Source organism: Mastomys coucha, unplaced genomic scaffold (assembly GCF_008632895.1).
Source record: "Mastomys coucha isolate ucsf_1 unplaced genomic scaffold, UCSF_Mcou_1 pScaffold18, whole genome shotgun sequence".
NCBI lineage: Eukaryota > Metazoa > Chordata > Mammalia > Rodentia > Muridae > Mastomys > Mastomys coucha.
The window spans coordinates 54,166,896-54,186,660 of record NW_022196900.1 but is presented as its reverse complement, the minus strand read 5'-3'; the positions used below and the strand labels follow the sequence as shown (position 1 = coordinate 54,186,660).

General features: G+C 40.7%; 1 protein-coding gene across 2 annotated transcripts in view; it reads right to left on the bottom strand.

Moving 5' to 3' along the window:
• The window catches only part of Tek (TEK receptor tyrosine kinase), a 110,786-nt gene that overhangs the window by 53,456 nt on the left and 37,565 nt on the right, over positions 1–19,765 (bottom strand). For both annotated transcript variants that reach the window (XM_031377864.1, XM_031377865.1), the window contains exons 2-6: positions 17,408–17,719; positions 6,645–6,755; positions 6,088–6,240; positions 1,851–1,982; positions 1,317–1,457 (exon numbers count right to left, since the gene is read on the bottom strand). In XM_031377864.1, the coding sequence (XP_031233724.1) occupies positions 1,317–1,457; positions 1,851–1,982; positions 6,088–6,240; positions 6,645–6,755; positions 17,408–17,719 (849 nt within the window). The remainder of the gene's footprint in view (positions 1–1,316; positions 1,458–1,850; positions 1,983–6,087; positions 6,241–6,644; positions 6,756–17,407; positions 17,720–19,765) is intronic.

Below are 19,765 nucleotides of genomic sequence, written 5' to 3'. Positions count from 1 at the left end.
GCTTGCTTGGAGGCTGAGGAGATGGTGGATTGGTAGAGGAACTCTGCAAGGGGGCACCAGGAGAGGGGGCAACATTTGGGATGTAAATAAATAATTGTTAAAAAAAAAAGGGGAGGGCAAAGAACCTAGGTTGACATTTCTTAGAGGCTATATAGATGGCCAATATGTACATGGAAACATATTTAATAGCACTGGTCATCAGAGAAGGACAACAAACATGGTCCAACATGCACATGGTCCAGGGTGTGATTATGTAAGCCTACAGTCAGACACCTTCAAGGAAACACAAGTTAAAAATTCGATGAGACATCACTTTGCATTTGTTAAAATGGCTAGGAGCAGTATGTCAGAAGATAGCAAATGTGGGTGAGCCTAAAGAAAAGAACACTCACACACTGTTTACAGGCATGTAAGCCCTCCCCCCCCCAAGCAACGTGAAAGTTCCTTAGAAACCAAACAAACACTTACACAATTACCATAGGATACAGAAACTCTACACCTGGAAATAAAATAATTTTATATGTGGGGAGGTGGGGAAAAGAGAGACAGAGACAGACCGAGAGAGAGAGAGACAGAGACAGACAAAAAGAGACAGAGACAGAGACAGACAGAGAGAGACAGAGAGACAGAGACAGAGAGACAGACAGATACTGACAGAAACAGAGACAGAGACAGAGGAAGAAAGGAATGAATGAAGGAACAAATGAAGGAACGAATGAAATTCTGTGATTATTTTTGACAACATGGATGAGTCTAAGTTGAATTACGTAAGTTAATGAACCAGACAGAGAGGGCACGTATTTTTTGCTCTCTCCTGTAGATGAATCTAAGGAACAGAAGCTGTTTGCAGGGATTGGTGGGGCAAGTGTGGAGGTGTTAGTTAAGGATACAAAGTTTCAGTTGTGATGTTTAAGGACCTTCTCAGAGATACACTGAGGTAAGTGCAGGCAGGTATACAATATCATGTACTTCAAAATTGGTGTGGGTAGATATCAAATGTCCTCACCATAAGCACAAAGAAAAGTCTGAGATAAAGGATTTGTTAATGAATTTGGCAGTAACAATTGTTAGTTCTTGAGCAAGGTCCCTGAATGACAGGAGTTAATTTACTCTTGAACCTTAAATCTTGTCTGGATCTGTCCTAAAACCGGATTTTTATGGCATAAGGCAAAAAAATAAAATCTGTGATTAAATCTCTGCATCCAACAACAGGTAAGTGACCAAGCAATCCAATGCATCCTACAGCTAATGTCAGCTAGCCTGGCCTCTGGACAGCAGCTGCAGTTTCCCCTGTTCTCCATGTAAATGGTGCATACCTTCATTGCACTGCAACCCCCTCCAGCCTGTGGCACAGGAACACCCATAGGGGTCTGGGAGACAGAACACATAAGACTTGCATCCCTCTGGTCCACTACACCTTTCTTTACAGGTCCTGCCAAATGTGTGTGGCTCACAAGCTGTGGGAGGAAAAAACAGAAAGGCTGATTCAGAATCAAATCATAAGCCCTTGAAAAGCTGGACTCTTATAAAAATTTTCTCCTAGACAGGGGAATTCTAATCTGAAGGCTGGCAGAGAGAAGGCCACGCCTTCCTTTATAATCTACTTTAAAGAGAACAAAACTGCCTCCTAAAGAGGCCGCCACGCTGTTTCATGGGTTATGAACCATCGTGTTGACTGTAGCCCCACAAATTGGTATTTTGTTATAACTTTGCAGTAACATTGCAGTAAATAATCTTTAGAAAAGGTGTCTAATCCACACAAAGGTGGTACCATGGACCTAAGAGAAGCCATTTAACTCCCTTCTCATCTATGTTCAAGCTATGTTTAGTCATCAAGTATATTCACTTACCTTTCTCACACGTCCTCCCCATAAACCCAGGAGGGCAAATACATTCCCCAGTATCTTCATGGCAGACACCATTGTTCTTGCAAGTAGTACAAGGACGGTTACAGTCGGGCCCCCACTTCTGAGCTTCACATCCTATTGTTAAAAACAAAACAAAACAAAACATGGGGGTTGAAAGCATATTCACTCAATGAACTGTTATTGAACAACTAATACGTGATAGTCATTTTAGCAGGCAATGAGAATGAAGACAAAATATAGCCTCATCACTCTAAATGCTAATAGTGTGATGTGGAATGAGATAGTTAAACAGACAAGAAGACCAAATCCTGCCTTGCCAACAGAAAGGTACACAAAGGAAGGCTTTCCATGAGAGCAGGATGCAAACTGGTAGTACAGGACCACATAAGCAGCAAGAAAGATAAGGCTAGCCAATGTGTTCCAGGCTGAGGCATTAGGAAGGAAGAGACTTTGGCATGTTTGTCGTATGGTCCAAGACTGAAGCATTTTTAAAATGGATACCCTGATCAATGGTGCCTCCATCACCAAAGAACCTGAAAGAAACAAACCCCAGTCCCTTAACCAACAAGTCCACACATCGACGCAGCCTGGAGTAGGTGGAGGAAGGCTAAGGCTAAAGAGAGGGTTAGCCAGTTGGATGCACTATTTCCACTGGAAAGTATATAAGAAACAAGTGAAGCAAAAAGCAAGATATGCAAAACTCAGCTCAAGGCAGTAAAATGCTTCCTAGAGTCATCTTTCCTAGTTGCTTCCAATACTTGTTGGTTTTAGATTGTTGATTAGACTCAAGAATAACTTCAAATATACAGAAAACTCAGGCGTGCTGCTATGGCTGTTTGTGGTTGAAACTTTGGCTCCATTTTTCATCTGTAGGGAACTAGAATCATTGTCTCCAGGCACTAGTCTCACAGTGCTTGGAACCATGCCTGCAGCTGATGTAACCGCAACCTCTCTTTGGCAAGGAGTCTTAGCTATCAGTATTTTCTCTAAAATAATCAGGAAAACTATCAACACATACCAGCCTCACTTAATAGATGAAGTTACAAGATGTCTGAAAGCTAATAGTTACGTTCCTTGGCACATAATAGAAGAAAGACTGCATAATTAGTGTGAACCAAGCTACTAGGCACTTACACACAATAAACATAAAGTAGATAATTTAAGTGAAACAGGTTCCTCATACATGAAACCCTTCTCCAGCCTAGCTCCTGCCTGTTGATATAGCCCGGCCTCCTCCCCAGTTCTAGGAAGAAGAATAACAGGGGTGGTCTCTTAGGATGGGGAAGTTAGAGTTTGTCGATTACCTAATATTCACTTATATTACTTTGTTTTTAAGCTTCTCAATGCTAGATTTTTAAAGATTTGTTTATTTGTTTTATGTATATGAGTACACTGTAGCTGTACAGATGGTTGTGAGCCACCATGTGGTTGCTGGGAATTGAACTCAGGACCTCTGGAAGAACAGTCAGTGCTCTTAACCACTGAGCCATCTCACCAGCCCTCCATCCCCACCTCCCCGCAATGCTATATTTTAAGAAGCCATATATTCATGGCATGCAAAGAAAGTAAAACCTATGTAGTAAAAAATCTTTTGTCATAAAAAAAATTGATACTGAAAAGTAATCTATAAGTATACCAGTGGGGTTTCTAAGACAGAATGCTAAAGCACCATCTGCTTCTGCGCTTTAGAAGAGAGAGCCTTGTGACTCCAGCCTCCTTCAGTAAACATCAAGTAAGTCATATTGGGGAGCTCTTGTTAAATAGGGTGAGCATAGCCGGGTAGTGGTGACACATCCCTTTATTCCCAGCACTTGGGAGGCAGAGGCAGGTGGATTCCTGAGTTTGAGACCAACCTGGTCTACAGAGTGAGTTCCAGGACAGCCAGGGCTACACAGAGAAACCCTGTCTCAACACCCCCCCCAAAAAAGATTATAAACATACCAGTGGTATACTAGTAGTAATACTAGTTTAAATGTTTAAAGATTTTAAACATTTTCCAGGTGACAATGTGATATATTAAGAAATAGATTTTTGATTCCTACACGTTTCCTGGCACACTGTTCCTAAAACTCTCAAAGTAATAAACACTTTTTGTATGCTAATGAGAATACTTTTGATTGCTAATTATGGTGGTAAAGGGGCCCTAAAACTATCTTTATGATAAGGGCCACCAGGAATGCCAAAGGAGACTTGGGACATTAGTCTCACCTCTAATCTCTAGGGAGGGCTAAGGGCTGAAAGGCTGCCTAACAGCTGAAGAAGCCTGAGGAAGCTGTTGGATGAGAAGGTTCCTAGAGAGTGCCTGGGTGTGCTACCTCCCCCATCCCTGCACCTTGCCCTGTGGCTGTTAATCTGGATCCTCTTTGGTATGTTCTATAATAAACCTAAATTATTTCTCTGAGTTCTGGGAAATGACCTAGCAATTCACAAAAGCAAAGAATGGAAGCTTGAGAAACCTTGATTTACAGCAACCTGCCATTCTCAGTTTGCAAGCAAAATAAGGACAGTTATATGTAACCGAGCCCTTACCTGTGGGATCTGTCACTGTCTCCAGGTGGAGGCAGAACAGAATTAAACTGTAATATTAATTAGTACCAATTACTTAATAATTAAGAGATATCCAGGTGATATCTTCTGGAGATTTGCTTGGTGTTGGGGAAGGCTACACACTAATGTCAGAAATTATGTGTTCAAGTGAGAGTTAAGAGTAGGAAAACCTGCTGGATAGTGGTGGCACATCCCTTTAATCCCAGCACTTGGGAGGCAGAGGCAGGCAGATTTCTGAGTTCAAGGCCAGCCTAGTCTGCAGAGTGAGTTTCAGGACAGCCAGGGCTATACAAAGAAACCCTGTCTCGAAAAACCAAAAAAAAAAAAAGGAGGAAAACCCTTCTGTTTTTCCCAATCTCGAACAAATGTGCACTAGTCTAATGGTTCTGTTCCAAGACAGCATATTCCATTTATCCCAGACTCTGAGTCCTTGAGTATATAGCATTATATCAGACAAGAGCTATCTTAACAAATGAGTGCAAACTGTTCTTTTACCTTCTGGCCTTTCCTGGGTAGTGGCATAAAGGGGGAGTTGAAGGAGAATTCCACAAGTAACTGAAAAGCTAGACATCAAAAGCTGAATACTATAGATTTACTAACATCCTTTAAAGATGAGTTTTCAATGAACATTGCACAAGAAAGCCAGTTTTTAGGAACAGATGCAGATATCTCTGAAGTTAAGTTCAAATAATCCTGCCTATATAACACCTTGCTTTATATCTCTTGAAGTGTCTTGGCATGGGGAATAAACTAAGTTAACCACACCTTTCGTACTTCTACCATTACACTGTAATGTTGAGTTATCTAATTATATACATACCTGCTCTGACTGGGAATTACCCAAGGGTTACTGTGTTATACTCTGTCTTTATCACCAACACAATGCTATTCAATACAGATAATGCTTTTCAAGACACTGAATTACAGAGATTTAGGCCTGAAGGCCTGAGTGACTAATAGCACAAATCAAACATGGCCGAGGGGAATTCAAGGCAAGTCTCTTGCTTTCTATAAGTCAATTGCTCTCTAAAAATTACTGATGCTGTCTTCTTCCACCTTGATGATTATCCTACAGTGAACGGGGACATTTTTCCTAGTTCTAGCTCTTGCAGTTTCACACTACAGAGTCAAATGCTCTAGAATGCATGGGACTTGGCGGAAATTATGTTTACCTAGGAGCCCAGACGACTCGACTCGTCCTCTTGTAATAGTCACATCCCAGGATCCAGAGAGACCGTCCTCCTCACTTCAATTCCACTTTCTAATGGGATGGTCCTGCCATACAACTACAGCTTCTACTTGATGGCTCTACTCTCGACTGTGGCTTCCTGGTTTAGGCTGACTGACATCTATGTATGTTAGACCAAGCTAATTCTTTCTACTGGCAATATAAAACACAGAGGTAAAGCATTGTGAACTTTAGCTGTGGTGACAACAATCTCCTAGATGAAAAGCTTAGTCCAACCTCACTACTTCTGAACCCCACCTCTTCCGTAGAACATATCTTGTCTGCAACTTGCTTGTCAACCTCTCTATCAAATTCTCAAGCGTCTTTGGTATACTGCCTGCTCTCCCTCCATCTTGCTTATGTAGCATTGCAGGTTGCCATAATTTGAAACTACAAATCCTAACAATTACATCAGTATAGAACAGTGGCCTCTCAGTCACTTACTGCGGACAATCAGCCTGGTGAAGGCCGAGGTGAACAGGTTTCCTCCTATGTATCTGGCCGAGTACACACCAGCATCCTGGGGCTGAGCATGAGGCAGGTGCACTTCTAAAATATCAGGCACTTCATGCCTGGGCACTGAATGGATGAAGGAACCTGGCGAGGAAGAAAAATGAAGGAAAAAATGTTGTACCCAAACACACCTATTTGTTTTTCTAATCAAACAACCTCACAGTCAGACAGTCTTGCATCTTCTCTGGTTGGATTTGAGACTCTAGTTATATGTTACCATCAGCTTTTACTGTATGCACCTGTGCTTTACATGCATGTGCATGTATGTGCATTCTTTTCTTTTTAAATCCCTACCTCACTTTGCTTGATTAAATAACTAAACACCTTCTCTAAGAGGGCTTCTGTTATACACAGAATTTGACAAACTTGGGTCACAGCAGCTTTTTAGACAGCTACCATTGAAATGGCAATATGACAATATCTAATGTGTTAGTTATCATCCAGTATCTCATGAATGGAAGTAATAGAAGAAGATGAAATAGACTCACCATTTTTGTAAATCACTGCATCTTCTTCTTTAATTAAAACCTTTTTGAAAGATATGTTCACATTATCTCCCCTGTCCACGGTCATAGTTAAAGTAGCAGGTAGGAAGGAAGCTTTTAAAAGAGAAAAACATAAATTAATTAATTAATTAATTAATAGAAATTCACACATTTTCCTCTAATAAACACTAAATCCCAGTGGATGAGACCCAGCACATGCCAAGCATCACCTGGCTTTTCTGATATGAAGAGCAATAGTACATAATAGACTATATAAACCTTTTAAAGAATCTAATGAAAGGAATGGTCATTTCCTTTATAAAATACAAATATATATATGCATATATATATACACACACACTATATATATGATAATTATGATAATTCTATCCTGTAAATGGCTTAGGAAGTGGGGACATTATGATGACTGACATCTGCTATTACACTATATCCAGATATTAATTATAAACTATATTAACTATACATCTGCTACCCTTCCCCAATCCCTACTACGTTTACTCAAAATGTAAAAGGATTCTAATGGAATATGAGTCCTCAACGTAAACAACAGTAACATTTGCCTACTCACTTTTCTTTTGATCTTTTTATGGAGTAGTGATTGATGCTTTTAAAAAGTGTAACTGCTTTAGAGCACTCTAAACAAGGTGGAATGAATATAATGCTGCACTTACTCATGCTATACAGACTAAAATATTGAAAAAGATAGACTCTAGTGCTTTTCCCCTCGACCCTTTAATTAACATGTCTGAGCTGATTCGGTTGTAGAACTGACCAGCACTGAGGGAGAAACAGAAAGGATTCTGTATTTAGCTTCTAGTACCACCCATGACTGCAAACTATGCCTCTGTGTCAAGCTTGGGGCACAACATTGCCTCAGTTGTTTGGTTCACTGGAGAAGATCTGTGAATGAAAATATCTAACATTCTTCTACAACCAAATGTCTAAATACCTTTAATGTACAACATAACCTTCAGAGAATGACATTCCATGGAATAACATTGATTTTCTTTAGGTAGTGTTAAATCAATGTTAAAAGTAGACAGATTAACATTACAGGGAGATAAGCAACATATACATCTTTCTAGAGATGATGGATGTTGACAGAAGAGTGAAAAAGAGAACAGATGAGGACAAAGAAAATCATGGCACAAAAACTACAAATAAAGTACAGAAGAAAAATTAAATACACGTAAAAAGATAGGGACAGAGCATAGATAGATAAATAGAAAGATAGATAGATAGATAGATAGATAGATATCAGGATATGTATATGCCTCTCTATATATCGATATATAGATATATATCCTGGTACTATTTTCATAAACTATACATGAAACAAAATAGACATATCATCTTGAGAATAAAGCAACAGAAAACTATGTACTAAGCTAACTAAAAGAAACTAATCTTGAAGTACTTATATTGGAAAAGTATTTTTAATGCCAAAAGTATTTAGGGATCAAGATAGCCTTTATGTGGTGAGACAGAGCCATCTAGTAAAATCTTATTAGAAAATCTCACACACGTGGCTTGTTTACGTACTAACATGAGTCCTTCAAAACCCATGAAAGAAAACACTAACAGTAAAAGAAAGAAACTGACAGTTCTCCAAGCAGAGCGGCAACTTTCTGAAACCAACTGATCAAGCAGACCAAAAACTACCAAGGAAAAAATACAGACAGCTTGAATAATACCACTAAAGATCTTCAGAAACTCATGGAACCCAATCCCCAATTATATTAATGCTACAGAGCACATCTGCATAAATAAGAGATGCTCTGATGAGAAAGCATCTAAGTCAGAATGTAACAGCAGACTATCTTGCACTCAAAGGCAAAATAGCAAAATCTCTACAGAGTTTTGGTCCAAGACCAAGTCTTAAATGAAATCAGAGAGGCTCCCTTAAGGACCTGTCGATGAATCGGTTGGTCAGTGTCTTAATTCTTTTCTTTTCCTTGTCTTTTGGATGGAGACTGGCTTTTGTAAGCCTCTATCCAGTGTTTTATGTATCTCTCTAGCTTAGACAGCTACCTTGTTATGGTGGTTTGAATATGCTTGGCCTTGTTGGAGGAAGTGTGTGTCATTGTGGGAGTGGGCAATGAGACCCTTCTCCTAACCACGTGGGAGCCAGTCTTCTCCTATTGGCCCTCAGATAAGATGTAGAACTCTCAGCTCCTCCTGAATCATGCCTGCCTGGATACTGCCATGTTCTCATCTTGATAACACTGGACTGAACCTCTGAACCAGCCCCAATTAAATGTTGTCTATGTAAGAGTTGCCTTGGTTATAGTATCTGTTCACACCAGTAAAAGCCTAACCAAGACACTTGTGAAAACAGGGAGTGCTTCTGAACCACACTGAGAAGGCTTTGACTGTGCTCTTGGGAGGCTGAGGGGGTAGTATATGCTGTGGTTGCTAATGGAAGAAAAGTTCCCTGTCAGGTCTCCCTTGTATGGTCAGGAAAGTGAGTTGCCTTTGATGCATTTGATGCCTGGGGCAAACATGGAGGGAGCAAAGTATAGAGCAAAGAATAGAAGAGCAGTCCGAACACTGGAAACACATGGCCTCAGGCGTGAATCCATCCTCTGACTCTCACCAAGTAATTTCACCTCTGCAGACTCCAGCTTTCTCATCTATAATTCAGAAATGAAATCCACCATGAAGGCTGTTATGAATGTGAAACGGTAGAAGCTGAGCCTCAAGGCGCTCATGATGTACTTGCCAAATATCAATAAATGACATCACTGGGGTGATGAATCTGTAATGTGGGTGTGAGCGGCAGGAACTAAATGGATCACCTTGCAGAGAAGGAAAGCAGGGACAGAGACATAGGTTTAGACAGGCTTTAGAGCGTCACTTCTCATCTTGACAGTTTGGCCACCCTAACACACCAAGTTCTTCCTGACTGTGAGAGACTCCTGTGAGAAAATTTCTGATCGTTTCAACTTTGTGACTTTCTCTGCAGTTTGTTTATGTTTTCTCCCCTTTGTGTGGAGATTGTTTAGTTGAGCGTGGGACTTCTCACTGAGCATTGTATTCAGAAAGGAACTCAGAATCCTCATAGGCTCCCTTCCAATGTAGCTTTTTCCCCACTACTCTGTGGCTCTTTATTATTTCAGACTTGGTCTCTTAGCTCCCTGTTTTCTTAGGGGCACCTGAACAACAAAGGTCTGAGACTGTTGTCCTACATGAATGTCTCCAACCTGGTCGTTCTTTGTCAAGTACCAGCAAAGGACTTGGCAAAGAACAAGTATGGGAGCTTGTTGTACATTCATTGTGCACTTATCCAGGCCATATGGCTTTCTTGGGTCATAAGAACAAGCACCATTTAATAGTGCTGTGGGCCAAACACTGATCTAAACACATTATAAGCGTTTGTTTTTCATAATATCCCTATGACATAAGCACTGTCATTATCCCCATTTTACAAATGAGACTAAGGTTCAGAGAGTTTAAGTAATCTGGCTCGAGGTCACACAGCAATTCCAGGAGAGTCAGGTATTTTTCCTCTTGTTTTGTTTGGTTTGGTTTGGTTTGTTTGTTTGTTTTAATGAGGGAGCTGTGGTGGTTTGAATAGCAATAGACTCGTGTATTTGAATGCTTGGCCTATAGGAAGTGGAATTATTAGAAGGTGTAGCCTTTTTGGAGACATTGTGTCACAACGGGGTCTGGAGGCGGGAGATGGAGGCAGCCTTTGTGGTCTTAGAAGCTCAAATCAATCTCCTTCTGCTGCCATCGTATCAAAAGGGGGAACTTAGCTCCTTCTCAATTACCATATTTGCATGCTTGCTGTCTTGTTTTCCGTTATGATGATAACAGACTAAACCTGTGGACTGTAAGCCAGCCACAATGAAGTGTTTTCTTTCATAGGGGTTGCTGTGGTCATGGTGTCTCATCACAGCAGTGGAACCCTAACTAAGACAGGAGCTCATGGGTTATATGTTAGTGTTTCACAAGACTTCTCAGGCCAACTACTTCATTTTATAAATGAGGTTACTGAGCCCTATACTGTAAGATGACATGCACAAGATCACCATAGGAAAACTACGGACACACTCCGTTTGTCCACTTAAGAGCAGGAGGAAAAAGCAGATGAGAGCAAACATTATATGCAAAGCTGTTCTCCTAGATGGAAAGAGCTGAATTCTTTTTGGGTTGTTTGGGTTGTTAATGTTAGTGTGAGAGCTGAGACACGGGCTCAGGACCACACTCATCCACCTCAGCTTATGTTCTCTAGTCTGCATCCCTACCCCCCATCACTCTGGTCTAAGACAGAGATTTTATCCCTTCACTCAACTCCTTTCCCTTACTCCCCACCAGCTCCTACTCATCCATCAGTCTGTATGTGTGTGCCTACACATCCTGGGATCCAGGTTAGGTGGCCTCAAGGTAACTCTCCAAAGAGCCTGCCCTTTCCCCATCACAGCCTTGATCTCAGGATATGACCCCGGCTGCTCCACTAAGGCCCCAGGAGGGCAGGACCACATCCCTCTTGAAAGACAAAAGCTGCCAGCAGCTGCAGCTGGGCCTTGAAATCAAGCTGGTGCTTTAGTCTCCTAGGTGCAACACTGAGTACAAAAAACAATGAGCTCCCTGTCTTACCGGAGTCTTAGGAACACTGAACTGGAAAAGACTAATTTCCAGACGAGAAATTAGTAAAGTTGCTGGAGAAATGTTTTTTTGGAAAGTCTCCAATATATCAAATACTCAAAATAATTATAGGAAATCATGAATGTGGGCTGAGGCTGGGGGTCCCTCAGTAGAGGGCTTCCCTAGCATGCACAGAGCTCTGGGTTCAGTCCTCAGCACCACATAAACCAGCCACGGTACTGTACTCTTAGAATTCCAATACCTAGGAAATGGAGCAGAAGTTCAAAGGTCATCCTTAGATACATGCTAACCTTGAGGCCAGCCTGGATCACATAAGACCCTGTCTCAAAAAGAAGAATGGATTTATGTATTTGATTTCAACTTTTTTTCCTGTCCTTTAAAATATACTCTAGATGTGTTCTTATTATTTAGACACAGATGGTTCCACTATATCCATTTTATTATCATGATTAGGCAGTTTGATGTTCTATTGTAAAGTCAGTTCTCAAAATGAAACTGGGAAAAGAAAAACTTCCATTTCTTCTCCTGGCTCATTTTGAAAACAGATCTTTAGATCTAAAACCATTACAATTTTATCTATAATTCACCACCCAAAAATGAAATCTCTATTGATGTTTGAGCAAAGTGTTGTTGGTTATTTTGGATGATGATTTCACTGATTAAAAAAAAAAAACAAACCAACAAAACTATTGGGATTGTTGGGGTGTGCAAGCTAATTTAAGCCGTGTTTGGCACATCTCAAATGGATTTTCCACTTCCTCCCCAGTTGTCTGAGTCAGCAACCAAGGGGGAATGAATGTATCCTTATCATTCTATGTTCCTGGACAGGCATGTGTGTACATATATGCAGATGAATGTGTGTACATATATGCAGATATGTGCTCTGATATGCACTCAGTTCAGAAAAGAGCCGACTTATCTTTTCACTGAGATATGGCATCTCATTCACCTGGAGCTTACGCATTAGCCTAGGCTGGCTAGCTAGCTATCCTCAGGGTTCCTACTGGCTCTGCCCCATCCTCAAGCTTTGAATTGCAAGCACTTTGCTGGATTCAAATTACATCACTTTAGCCCTCCCAAGATATTTTACTGTGGAGCACAGTGGCAGTGGCATAAAGGCAGAGCTTTAAAAGTCTCTCTGATACCACAACCCTTGCTTTCTCTAGGACATATTCCTCCCACTGAGTGGCGAATAGGAAAGGCAGACCAGTCACCAAACTAAGATGTTCTTACTGTACATATATGGGTGGAAATGTGTCACCTCTGTCTATTTTGTATGTGCTCCAAAATTAGGACACAACCTAAAATCCTGAGTAGGAAAATAAATTCCTGGGTGTGGTAGTTCTTGCATTTGGGAGGGTGAAAAGGAATTATTGCCAAGGGTTTGTAGCCAGCAAGGGCTTCATAGACATTGTCTCAAAACAAACTGTTGCAGAATATTTAGCCACACTGTGAACGCCAAGATTGTGTTATTTACTGAAGTAAGCTGTTTATAGTGGTGGTGTGGCTCAGCCTTAGCACACACCTTTAATCTCTCTGGTTGGAATACAGACATGCCCTTAGAACATTCTTTTAATGCAAGACAATGGAGGAAAAGTTAGTTCATAGAAGGAAGCACCCATATTTGAAAGTGATTTCTAATTGAGTGGCAGACAAAGTGGCAAATTAGAGAAAGAGTTGACAAAATAGGATACGCCCAACTCTCATGAGCAGAGAGAGGAAAGGGAAGCTGTTCGAGGGAGCAATGCAAAGGGGTTGGGGGAGGCAGTATTACTGGGGCCATTGTACAGAGACAGGTTGAATAGAGAGCACAAGAGAGACACAGGTGAAGACAGAAGGAGCCAGAGAATGAGTTGGAACTAGAAGATCAGAACACATTGCCAGAGTTAGTTTGAGACCAAGCAGAGCAGTTCAAGAGTGGCTCAGAGTGAGAAGCCAGATTGAATCAGTCAGCTTGGAGAGGAGTTTGAGTCAGAACAGCTGAGGTGAACCAGCCAGCCAGAGCTCGGACATCACCACAAAGGGTGAGCTTATTCAGCAGTAAGTCTCAGAGGCTGAAAACATTCTGGGCCTAGATTAGATTGTGTGGAAGCTAGAAGGTGAGCAGGCAAGCAGTAAGGCAGCAAGATGACAATCACCCAGGCAAATAAAGGATACTTTTATAACCAACAAAACACCAAAATAAAGAACCAAGCAACCACAAACCACTCAGGTACTGTTCTCTAATGTGCTATAATAGCAACTGAAATGTTACTGTGAACCAGATAGTGCCAGTCACGTTGAAGCATCTCATTTGACTTTCAGAAGCACCTGGAAACCACCTTCATCCTCCTTGATGTTCAAATAAGGAATTCCCATGACTCCAGTTGAAGAACCTGTCCTGACCAGCACGCCTAGACTTAGACCACCCGGCTGTCTTCCACTCTCACATCTCCACTCTCTGGCTCTGGTTCCTGTTAGAGCTTTCAGTAGAAACCGTACCTTTAAAACCAGTGCTCAGAACTGAAGAGAGAACTGTTAACACTGAGACTGCTATAGAAAGGCCTATGAGAGGCCGTGATCACAATTTCTGAACTAGGGACCATGAAATCCCATTTCTACTGTTTATAAGCAACTTATGTTGAATTAAGTTACTTTATACAAGTATTATATAAATCAGTGTGATCCTGGGATCAAGCTTCATATATACATAGAGACAGACAGACAGGTATGTACATATGTATATAATCTTATTTAAAATTTAACATAACTATGCAAGTATTGTTATACCCATTTCACAGATAGGGAGAAATGAGACCAACAGAAGTTAACTAACTTGTTCTAAGCTGTACAGCTGGTGAATTATAAAGAATTCAAATCTGAAGGATATAAGTGTAAAACCCATCCCTTCTTACTGTTGCTCACCATCCAAACCTGCCTTGTCTCATTTAACTGAAATATCCTGTACCTCTGGGAGCCAGGTTCCTGGTCTGGATGTCTCATTAGTGATAGTTTTTAACGCCCAAAACTCTGTTCAATATGCTCTACATATTTCCATTCATATTTCATCAAGAGTGACCTCAAGACAGCTCCAAGAGGGAATGTTGACACTTTATACTCTAAGCGAATGGGGCACAAATCTCAGATCATTGTCATTAGGAATGTGGAAAGTCAGCAAACGACATAGGCTTTATACAAATCAAACCCAAATGACATGAGAAAAATAACAGAGCTGCCCATCAGCCATGATAGCTTTGGCACACCTCATATCCCTTTGTTCAACCTCTGCTCCCCCTGTGGAGAGCTGCAGTCCTGGGAATGTCTGCCCTGTGCCTTTCCCACTTGCCCTGATGGCATTTAAAGGTGAAAGTATAGTTGTGCTTAAAAAAAAACAAAACTCCTTTGTTTATGAGGATCAAGATTTTATCATTTTTGACCTTAAGTTGAGCTTGCTGCCTCCAAATATTTTACTTAGTAAACTTAGCAAACTCAAAGAAATGATTTCAGGTAGATGTCAGAGAGGGGCTGACTCTGAACTCTAGCTACTCAGGGTACAGTCTGTGGCAGAGTGGGCACCTGTCTCTAGGCCCTTTGATTCCAACGCAAGAGTCTCAGGGCTTGCTCAGCAAACTTCTGAGCCAAAGTTTCCATTTAGAAAGAGCCCCAGGTGACTTGTATACACCTCCAAGGATCTAAAAGGCCCTGCAAGAGCCACTGAGATGGTTCAGCAGGCAAAGGCAGTTGCTGCCAAGTTTGGCCACCTAAGTTTGATCCCTGTGAAGATCAAATGTGGAGAGAGAACACCAACTTTACAAAGTTGTCCTCTGACCTCTACACCCATGCTGTATGGGCACACATACACACACACACACACACACACACACACACACACCACAACCAAAGCTAAAAGCCCTGCAGATTCTTAAATCAAAATGTGCAGAAGTACTCAACTTATCTGCATCAGCTTTGTCATTTAAAATAAATCCCTGAGAGGTATGGAATATGGATCAGCGGTTAAGAACACTTGTTCTTGCAGAGGACCTGGGTTTAGTTTCCTGCACCTACATGGTAGCTCACAACTGTCTGTAACTCTAGGCCCAGGAAACCCAACACCCTCTTCTGGCTTCTGCAGGAAGCAGGCACACATATGGTGCACAGTCATACATGTAGCAAAACATACTAAAAAGAAACTTTTAAAAGAAAAAATTAAATCCTTGAAAGTACTAAAAATCTCTATTTCATGAAGTGACATCCCTTGAGCCTTACAAGGATGTCTTTATTTGAGGCATTAGCCATTCCAAGAAGGTAGCTGATGGGTCAGATCACTCCATTGAGATCAAGGCACAGAAGACAGAGTCAATTCCATCAGACATATCCATGTCCAGGAGCCTCAGAGCATATCACTGATTAATGTTCTCTCTCTCTCTCTCTCTCTCTCTCTCTCTCTCTCTCTCTCTCTTTCTCTTTCTCTTTCTATCTCTCTCTCCTCTTTCTTTTAGAGGAGGATCTCAAAATTCTCCTTCAGTATGCTAATATTTTTGAAATGAATCCTGGGTGCTCAACGACTAAAAGAGAAGCATAGTCCCCTTCCCAGAATGGTGGCCTACAAAGAGGGTCATGGTTTCTCATTCTTCTCTAAAACCATGCTCTTTGCCATGTGAGTTTGTAGAACCCCTCAGCTCAGATTCTAAGCTCAGCTATTTGACTTCTCCAGGGCAATAAAATGATGCATTAGTAATAGCATGCAGGTCCCAGTCTAGAGTTCAAGAAGTCCCAAGCTTGCATTTGTTCTCTTCCTCCTCTTTCATCTCCGTGAGAACATCCCTGGGTTAGCCTGCTACAGACAATAGACATATTGAGCCGAGCCAAGTTCCTCCAGCCCAAGGTCAGTCCAATAAAGCTATAGCTAATCAGCACTATGCGGTTTTAAGCCCGATTTTTTTAAGCTAGAAATGTTTTTAGCTGTGTTTCTACTTTTGGTTATGTTACATAATATTTTGTTCAAATATTTAATTAGATAAATCATTAATAATGATTAATAATGATTATATTATAAAATTGTTTTGTTTAATTATATTACATTAACTATAAATTATATTAAGTAAATAGTAATAATAAATAATTAAATAAGTAATTATTTAAGATAAAAACATTACTGATACAAGAAGCCAATTATATTGGGTTATAGGTAGATACTTTCCAATGAATTTTTCTATTTTTGATTAATTTATTAATTTTGAGGAACTCTTAGATTATTTATGTGTATGAGTGTTTTGCCTGCATGTCTGTCTGTATATCTGTTGCCTGTTGTCCTCAGAGGACATAAAAGCACATTGGAGGGTTGTGATCCATCATGTGTGTGGGTGTTAAGAATCAAATCCAGGTCTTCTGAGAGAGCATCAACTGCTCTTAACCTCTGAGCCATTTCTCCAGCTATGAGTGTGTGTTTGTGTGTGTGTGTTTGTGTGTGTGTGTGTGTGTGTGTGTGTGTGTGTGTGTGTTCTGAGTGTGGGTATATACAAATGCATGCAGGTGGCCTCAAAGGCCAGAAGAAAGTGTCAAGATATTCTAGCACTGGGTTCCAGGCACTGTGAGCTTCCTGATATAGGTCCTGGGAACCATGTCCAACTCTTCTACAAGAAAAGTGAGTGCTGCTGAGCCAGTTTTCCTGCTACCGTCTGAAAAATTTTAGACCGTATTTTTCTTTAAAACATTAACTACCTTTAGAAACATTTATAAACAGACCCAAAAAAAATCAAATAAAGAACATACATGAGCAATGTTAAAAAGAAGCAATATTTTTGGCAAAGATATTTTCATATTATATACATGCAGCATAATTATATGTGCATAACATTATGAGGCAATTTGAATGTATAATATATTTTATTTCATATTATGAACTAGACATGATATATAATGAGGGTTTGGCTTGGCTGGTACCAGTCTAGAAGGATGGTCAAACCGGGTTGTATCTTAAATCTCGAACATTCTATGTAGCAGAGATAAACAACTCTGAGGAAGACAGTGTCTTCAGGAAGACGGTGTCTTCAATTTTTACAATCAAGCAGTTTGTGCAACCTCAAACACAACAGTTGTCACAATGTGTGTGTGCCCCAGTGAATCCAAGCTGCCCAGCATTTAGAGCATGTTACCTTGTTGACGCATCTTCATGGTTCGTATCCTTATAGCCTGTCCTCGAACTCGACCTTCGCAGAAATAAGCACCATTAATCTTACTGGCCTTTTCTCTCTTCCAAACAACTTTTTTCGCCCATTCTCTGGTTACATCTTGAGTAACTTCCAGTGGATCTTGGTGCTGGTTCATTAAGGCTTCAAAGTCCCTTCCTATGGTGATGGGCTCGTGGGGGTGCCACCCAGAGGCAATGCAAGTGAGAGATGTTTCGGCGTCAGACACAAGAGGTAGGGAATTGATCAAGATCAGGTCCATGGCGCCTTCTACTAGTCCTAAAAGTAAAGAGAGAGCATGATGCATGACAACCATTAACATGACTCCTCAAGTAAAGCTCCTCTTGCCTAAAGCCTCATTCAAAAATAGTCATATGATATCTTAGGGTCTGCAAGGGATCTGTCCTTGGGGGGCAGGGCACCAAACCCTGACACTATTACTGATGCTATGTTGTGCTTGCAGACAGGAGCCTAGCATGACTGTCCTCTGAGCGGCTCTACCAGCAGCTGACTGAGACAGATCCAGATACTCACAGTCAAGCATTAGACTGAAGTTGGAGACCCCTGTGGAAGAGTAGGGAAAGGACTGAAGGAACTGAAGGGGATGGCAACCCCATAGGAAGACCACAGTCTCAACTACCCCAGACTCCTGGGAGCTCTCAGAGATCAAGCCACCAACCAAAGAACATATATGGGCTGGCCCAAAGCCTCCTGGCACATGTAGCAGACAATTTTCTTGTCTGGCCTCAATGGGATACACTTAATCCTGTAGAGACTTTATGTCCCTCTTGAGGAGGCATCCTCTCAGAGGGGAAGGGAAGGGAGAGGGAGAGAAGAACTCTGCAAGGGGGATCTGGAGGGGACAATGTTAGGGATGTAAATAAATTAATTAATTAATAAAAAATAGTTATATGAGCAATCATTTTAAAATGCTCTGATCATGTGCCTGTATTCCACTGGACAAAATCAAAACTCTTTACCATGGAATCAAGTTCTTTCATCTGCTAGGCCTTATTACCTCCTCTTCTCCACTGCATACCTGATCTGCAATAGACTTCAACAATATTTGTGTGTGTGTGTACAAGTATATATGTATGTATGTAATGCCCTACTGTATTGATTGAGACATAGTTAGGCATTAATTAATGCTTGCTTAATTGAGCTAAGTAATAAAGATAGTATAATATTATTAATAAATTAACATTATTAGTTTTTATTAGTTAACTGATTTTATCATACTGCCTAGTAAGCACACTAAAGGTATATATCAAGTACATCCACTTATGCTAACTTTATAGACTTTCATTTTCAAAATATTATTAAAGGAATCTCGGAAGGGGGGCACCAAAATGTGTCCATGTCACAATAATGGTAACAAAAGAGACTTCCTCTTGGAGTAGTTTAGACCAAGAGCAAGGCCATCCGTACCTCTCTCCTTATGAAAAGTCTGTGTGAAACTTGGTCTGGGGTCTGTCCATGTTAGCTATCTGATGTACATGTCTGATTTGTGTCTGTCCTAGTTGCCTGTCTATGTTCCCTGATGTAACAAAGGGCTCTGCTTGGTATTTATTGAACAACACAGAAAACATGGTGTAGGAATGCAGGATACTCTTAGACAGTGAATTTTAAGGGGAGATGTTACCTTAGAACTCAGAATATCACCTAAAACCACATGCAGATGTCACCCACCTACATCCACTACATCCACATTGCTTCAAACTGTTATAGGATGCTTGTTGTTTAAGGCTATTCTCAACCTGATGGCTGCTTTCAGCAAATGATTACTACAGTATACACACGTATGTAGATTATTCATGATCAGGGGTACAGGAGAGTACATAGTTAAGATTAAAACTATGCGTTCCCTTAGGGTATAAAAGCTGATTGCATGGGAAATCCAAGGCAGGGTAAGGTTCACTTGCATTGTTTTCTTAAAGGCATAGTACACAGTAGGACAGCAAACTGAATACATAGTCTTAAGTAATCTCAAAGTATATTACAAACTTAGTTGTAAAGTCTGGCAAAAGTTCAGTCTCTTCAAAAGCAGGAGATATTTTCAGAAAAATATTACTATGGTTCCACATTAAATGCTTAAAGAGATTAGAGAGATGATGACTAAGGGAACACTTCATTTCTTAGGCTCATTTACCTCATCTTTACAATGGTGCTGGTAAGTCCTATGCTTCATAAAGACTAAATACCATAAAATACTTACAGGTGATGTCAGCCATACACACACACACACACACACACACACACACACACCTAGCACCTGATGACCATAGTCCATTTCCCTTTACTCTATTTCCTGAATGTCTAACAGCA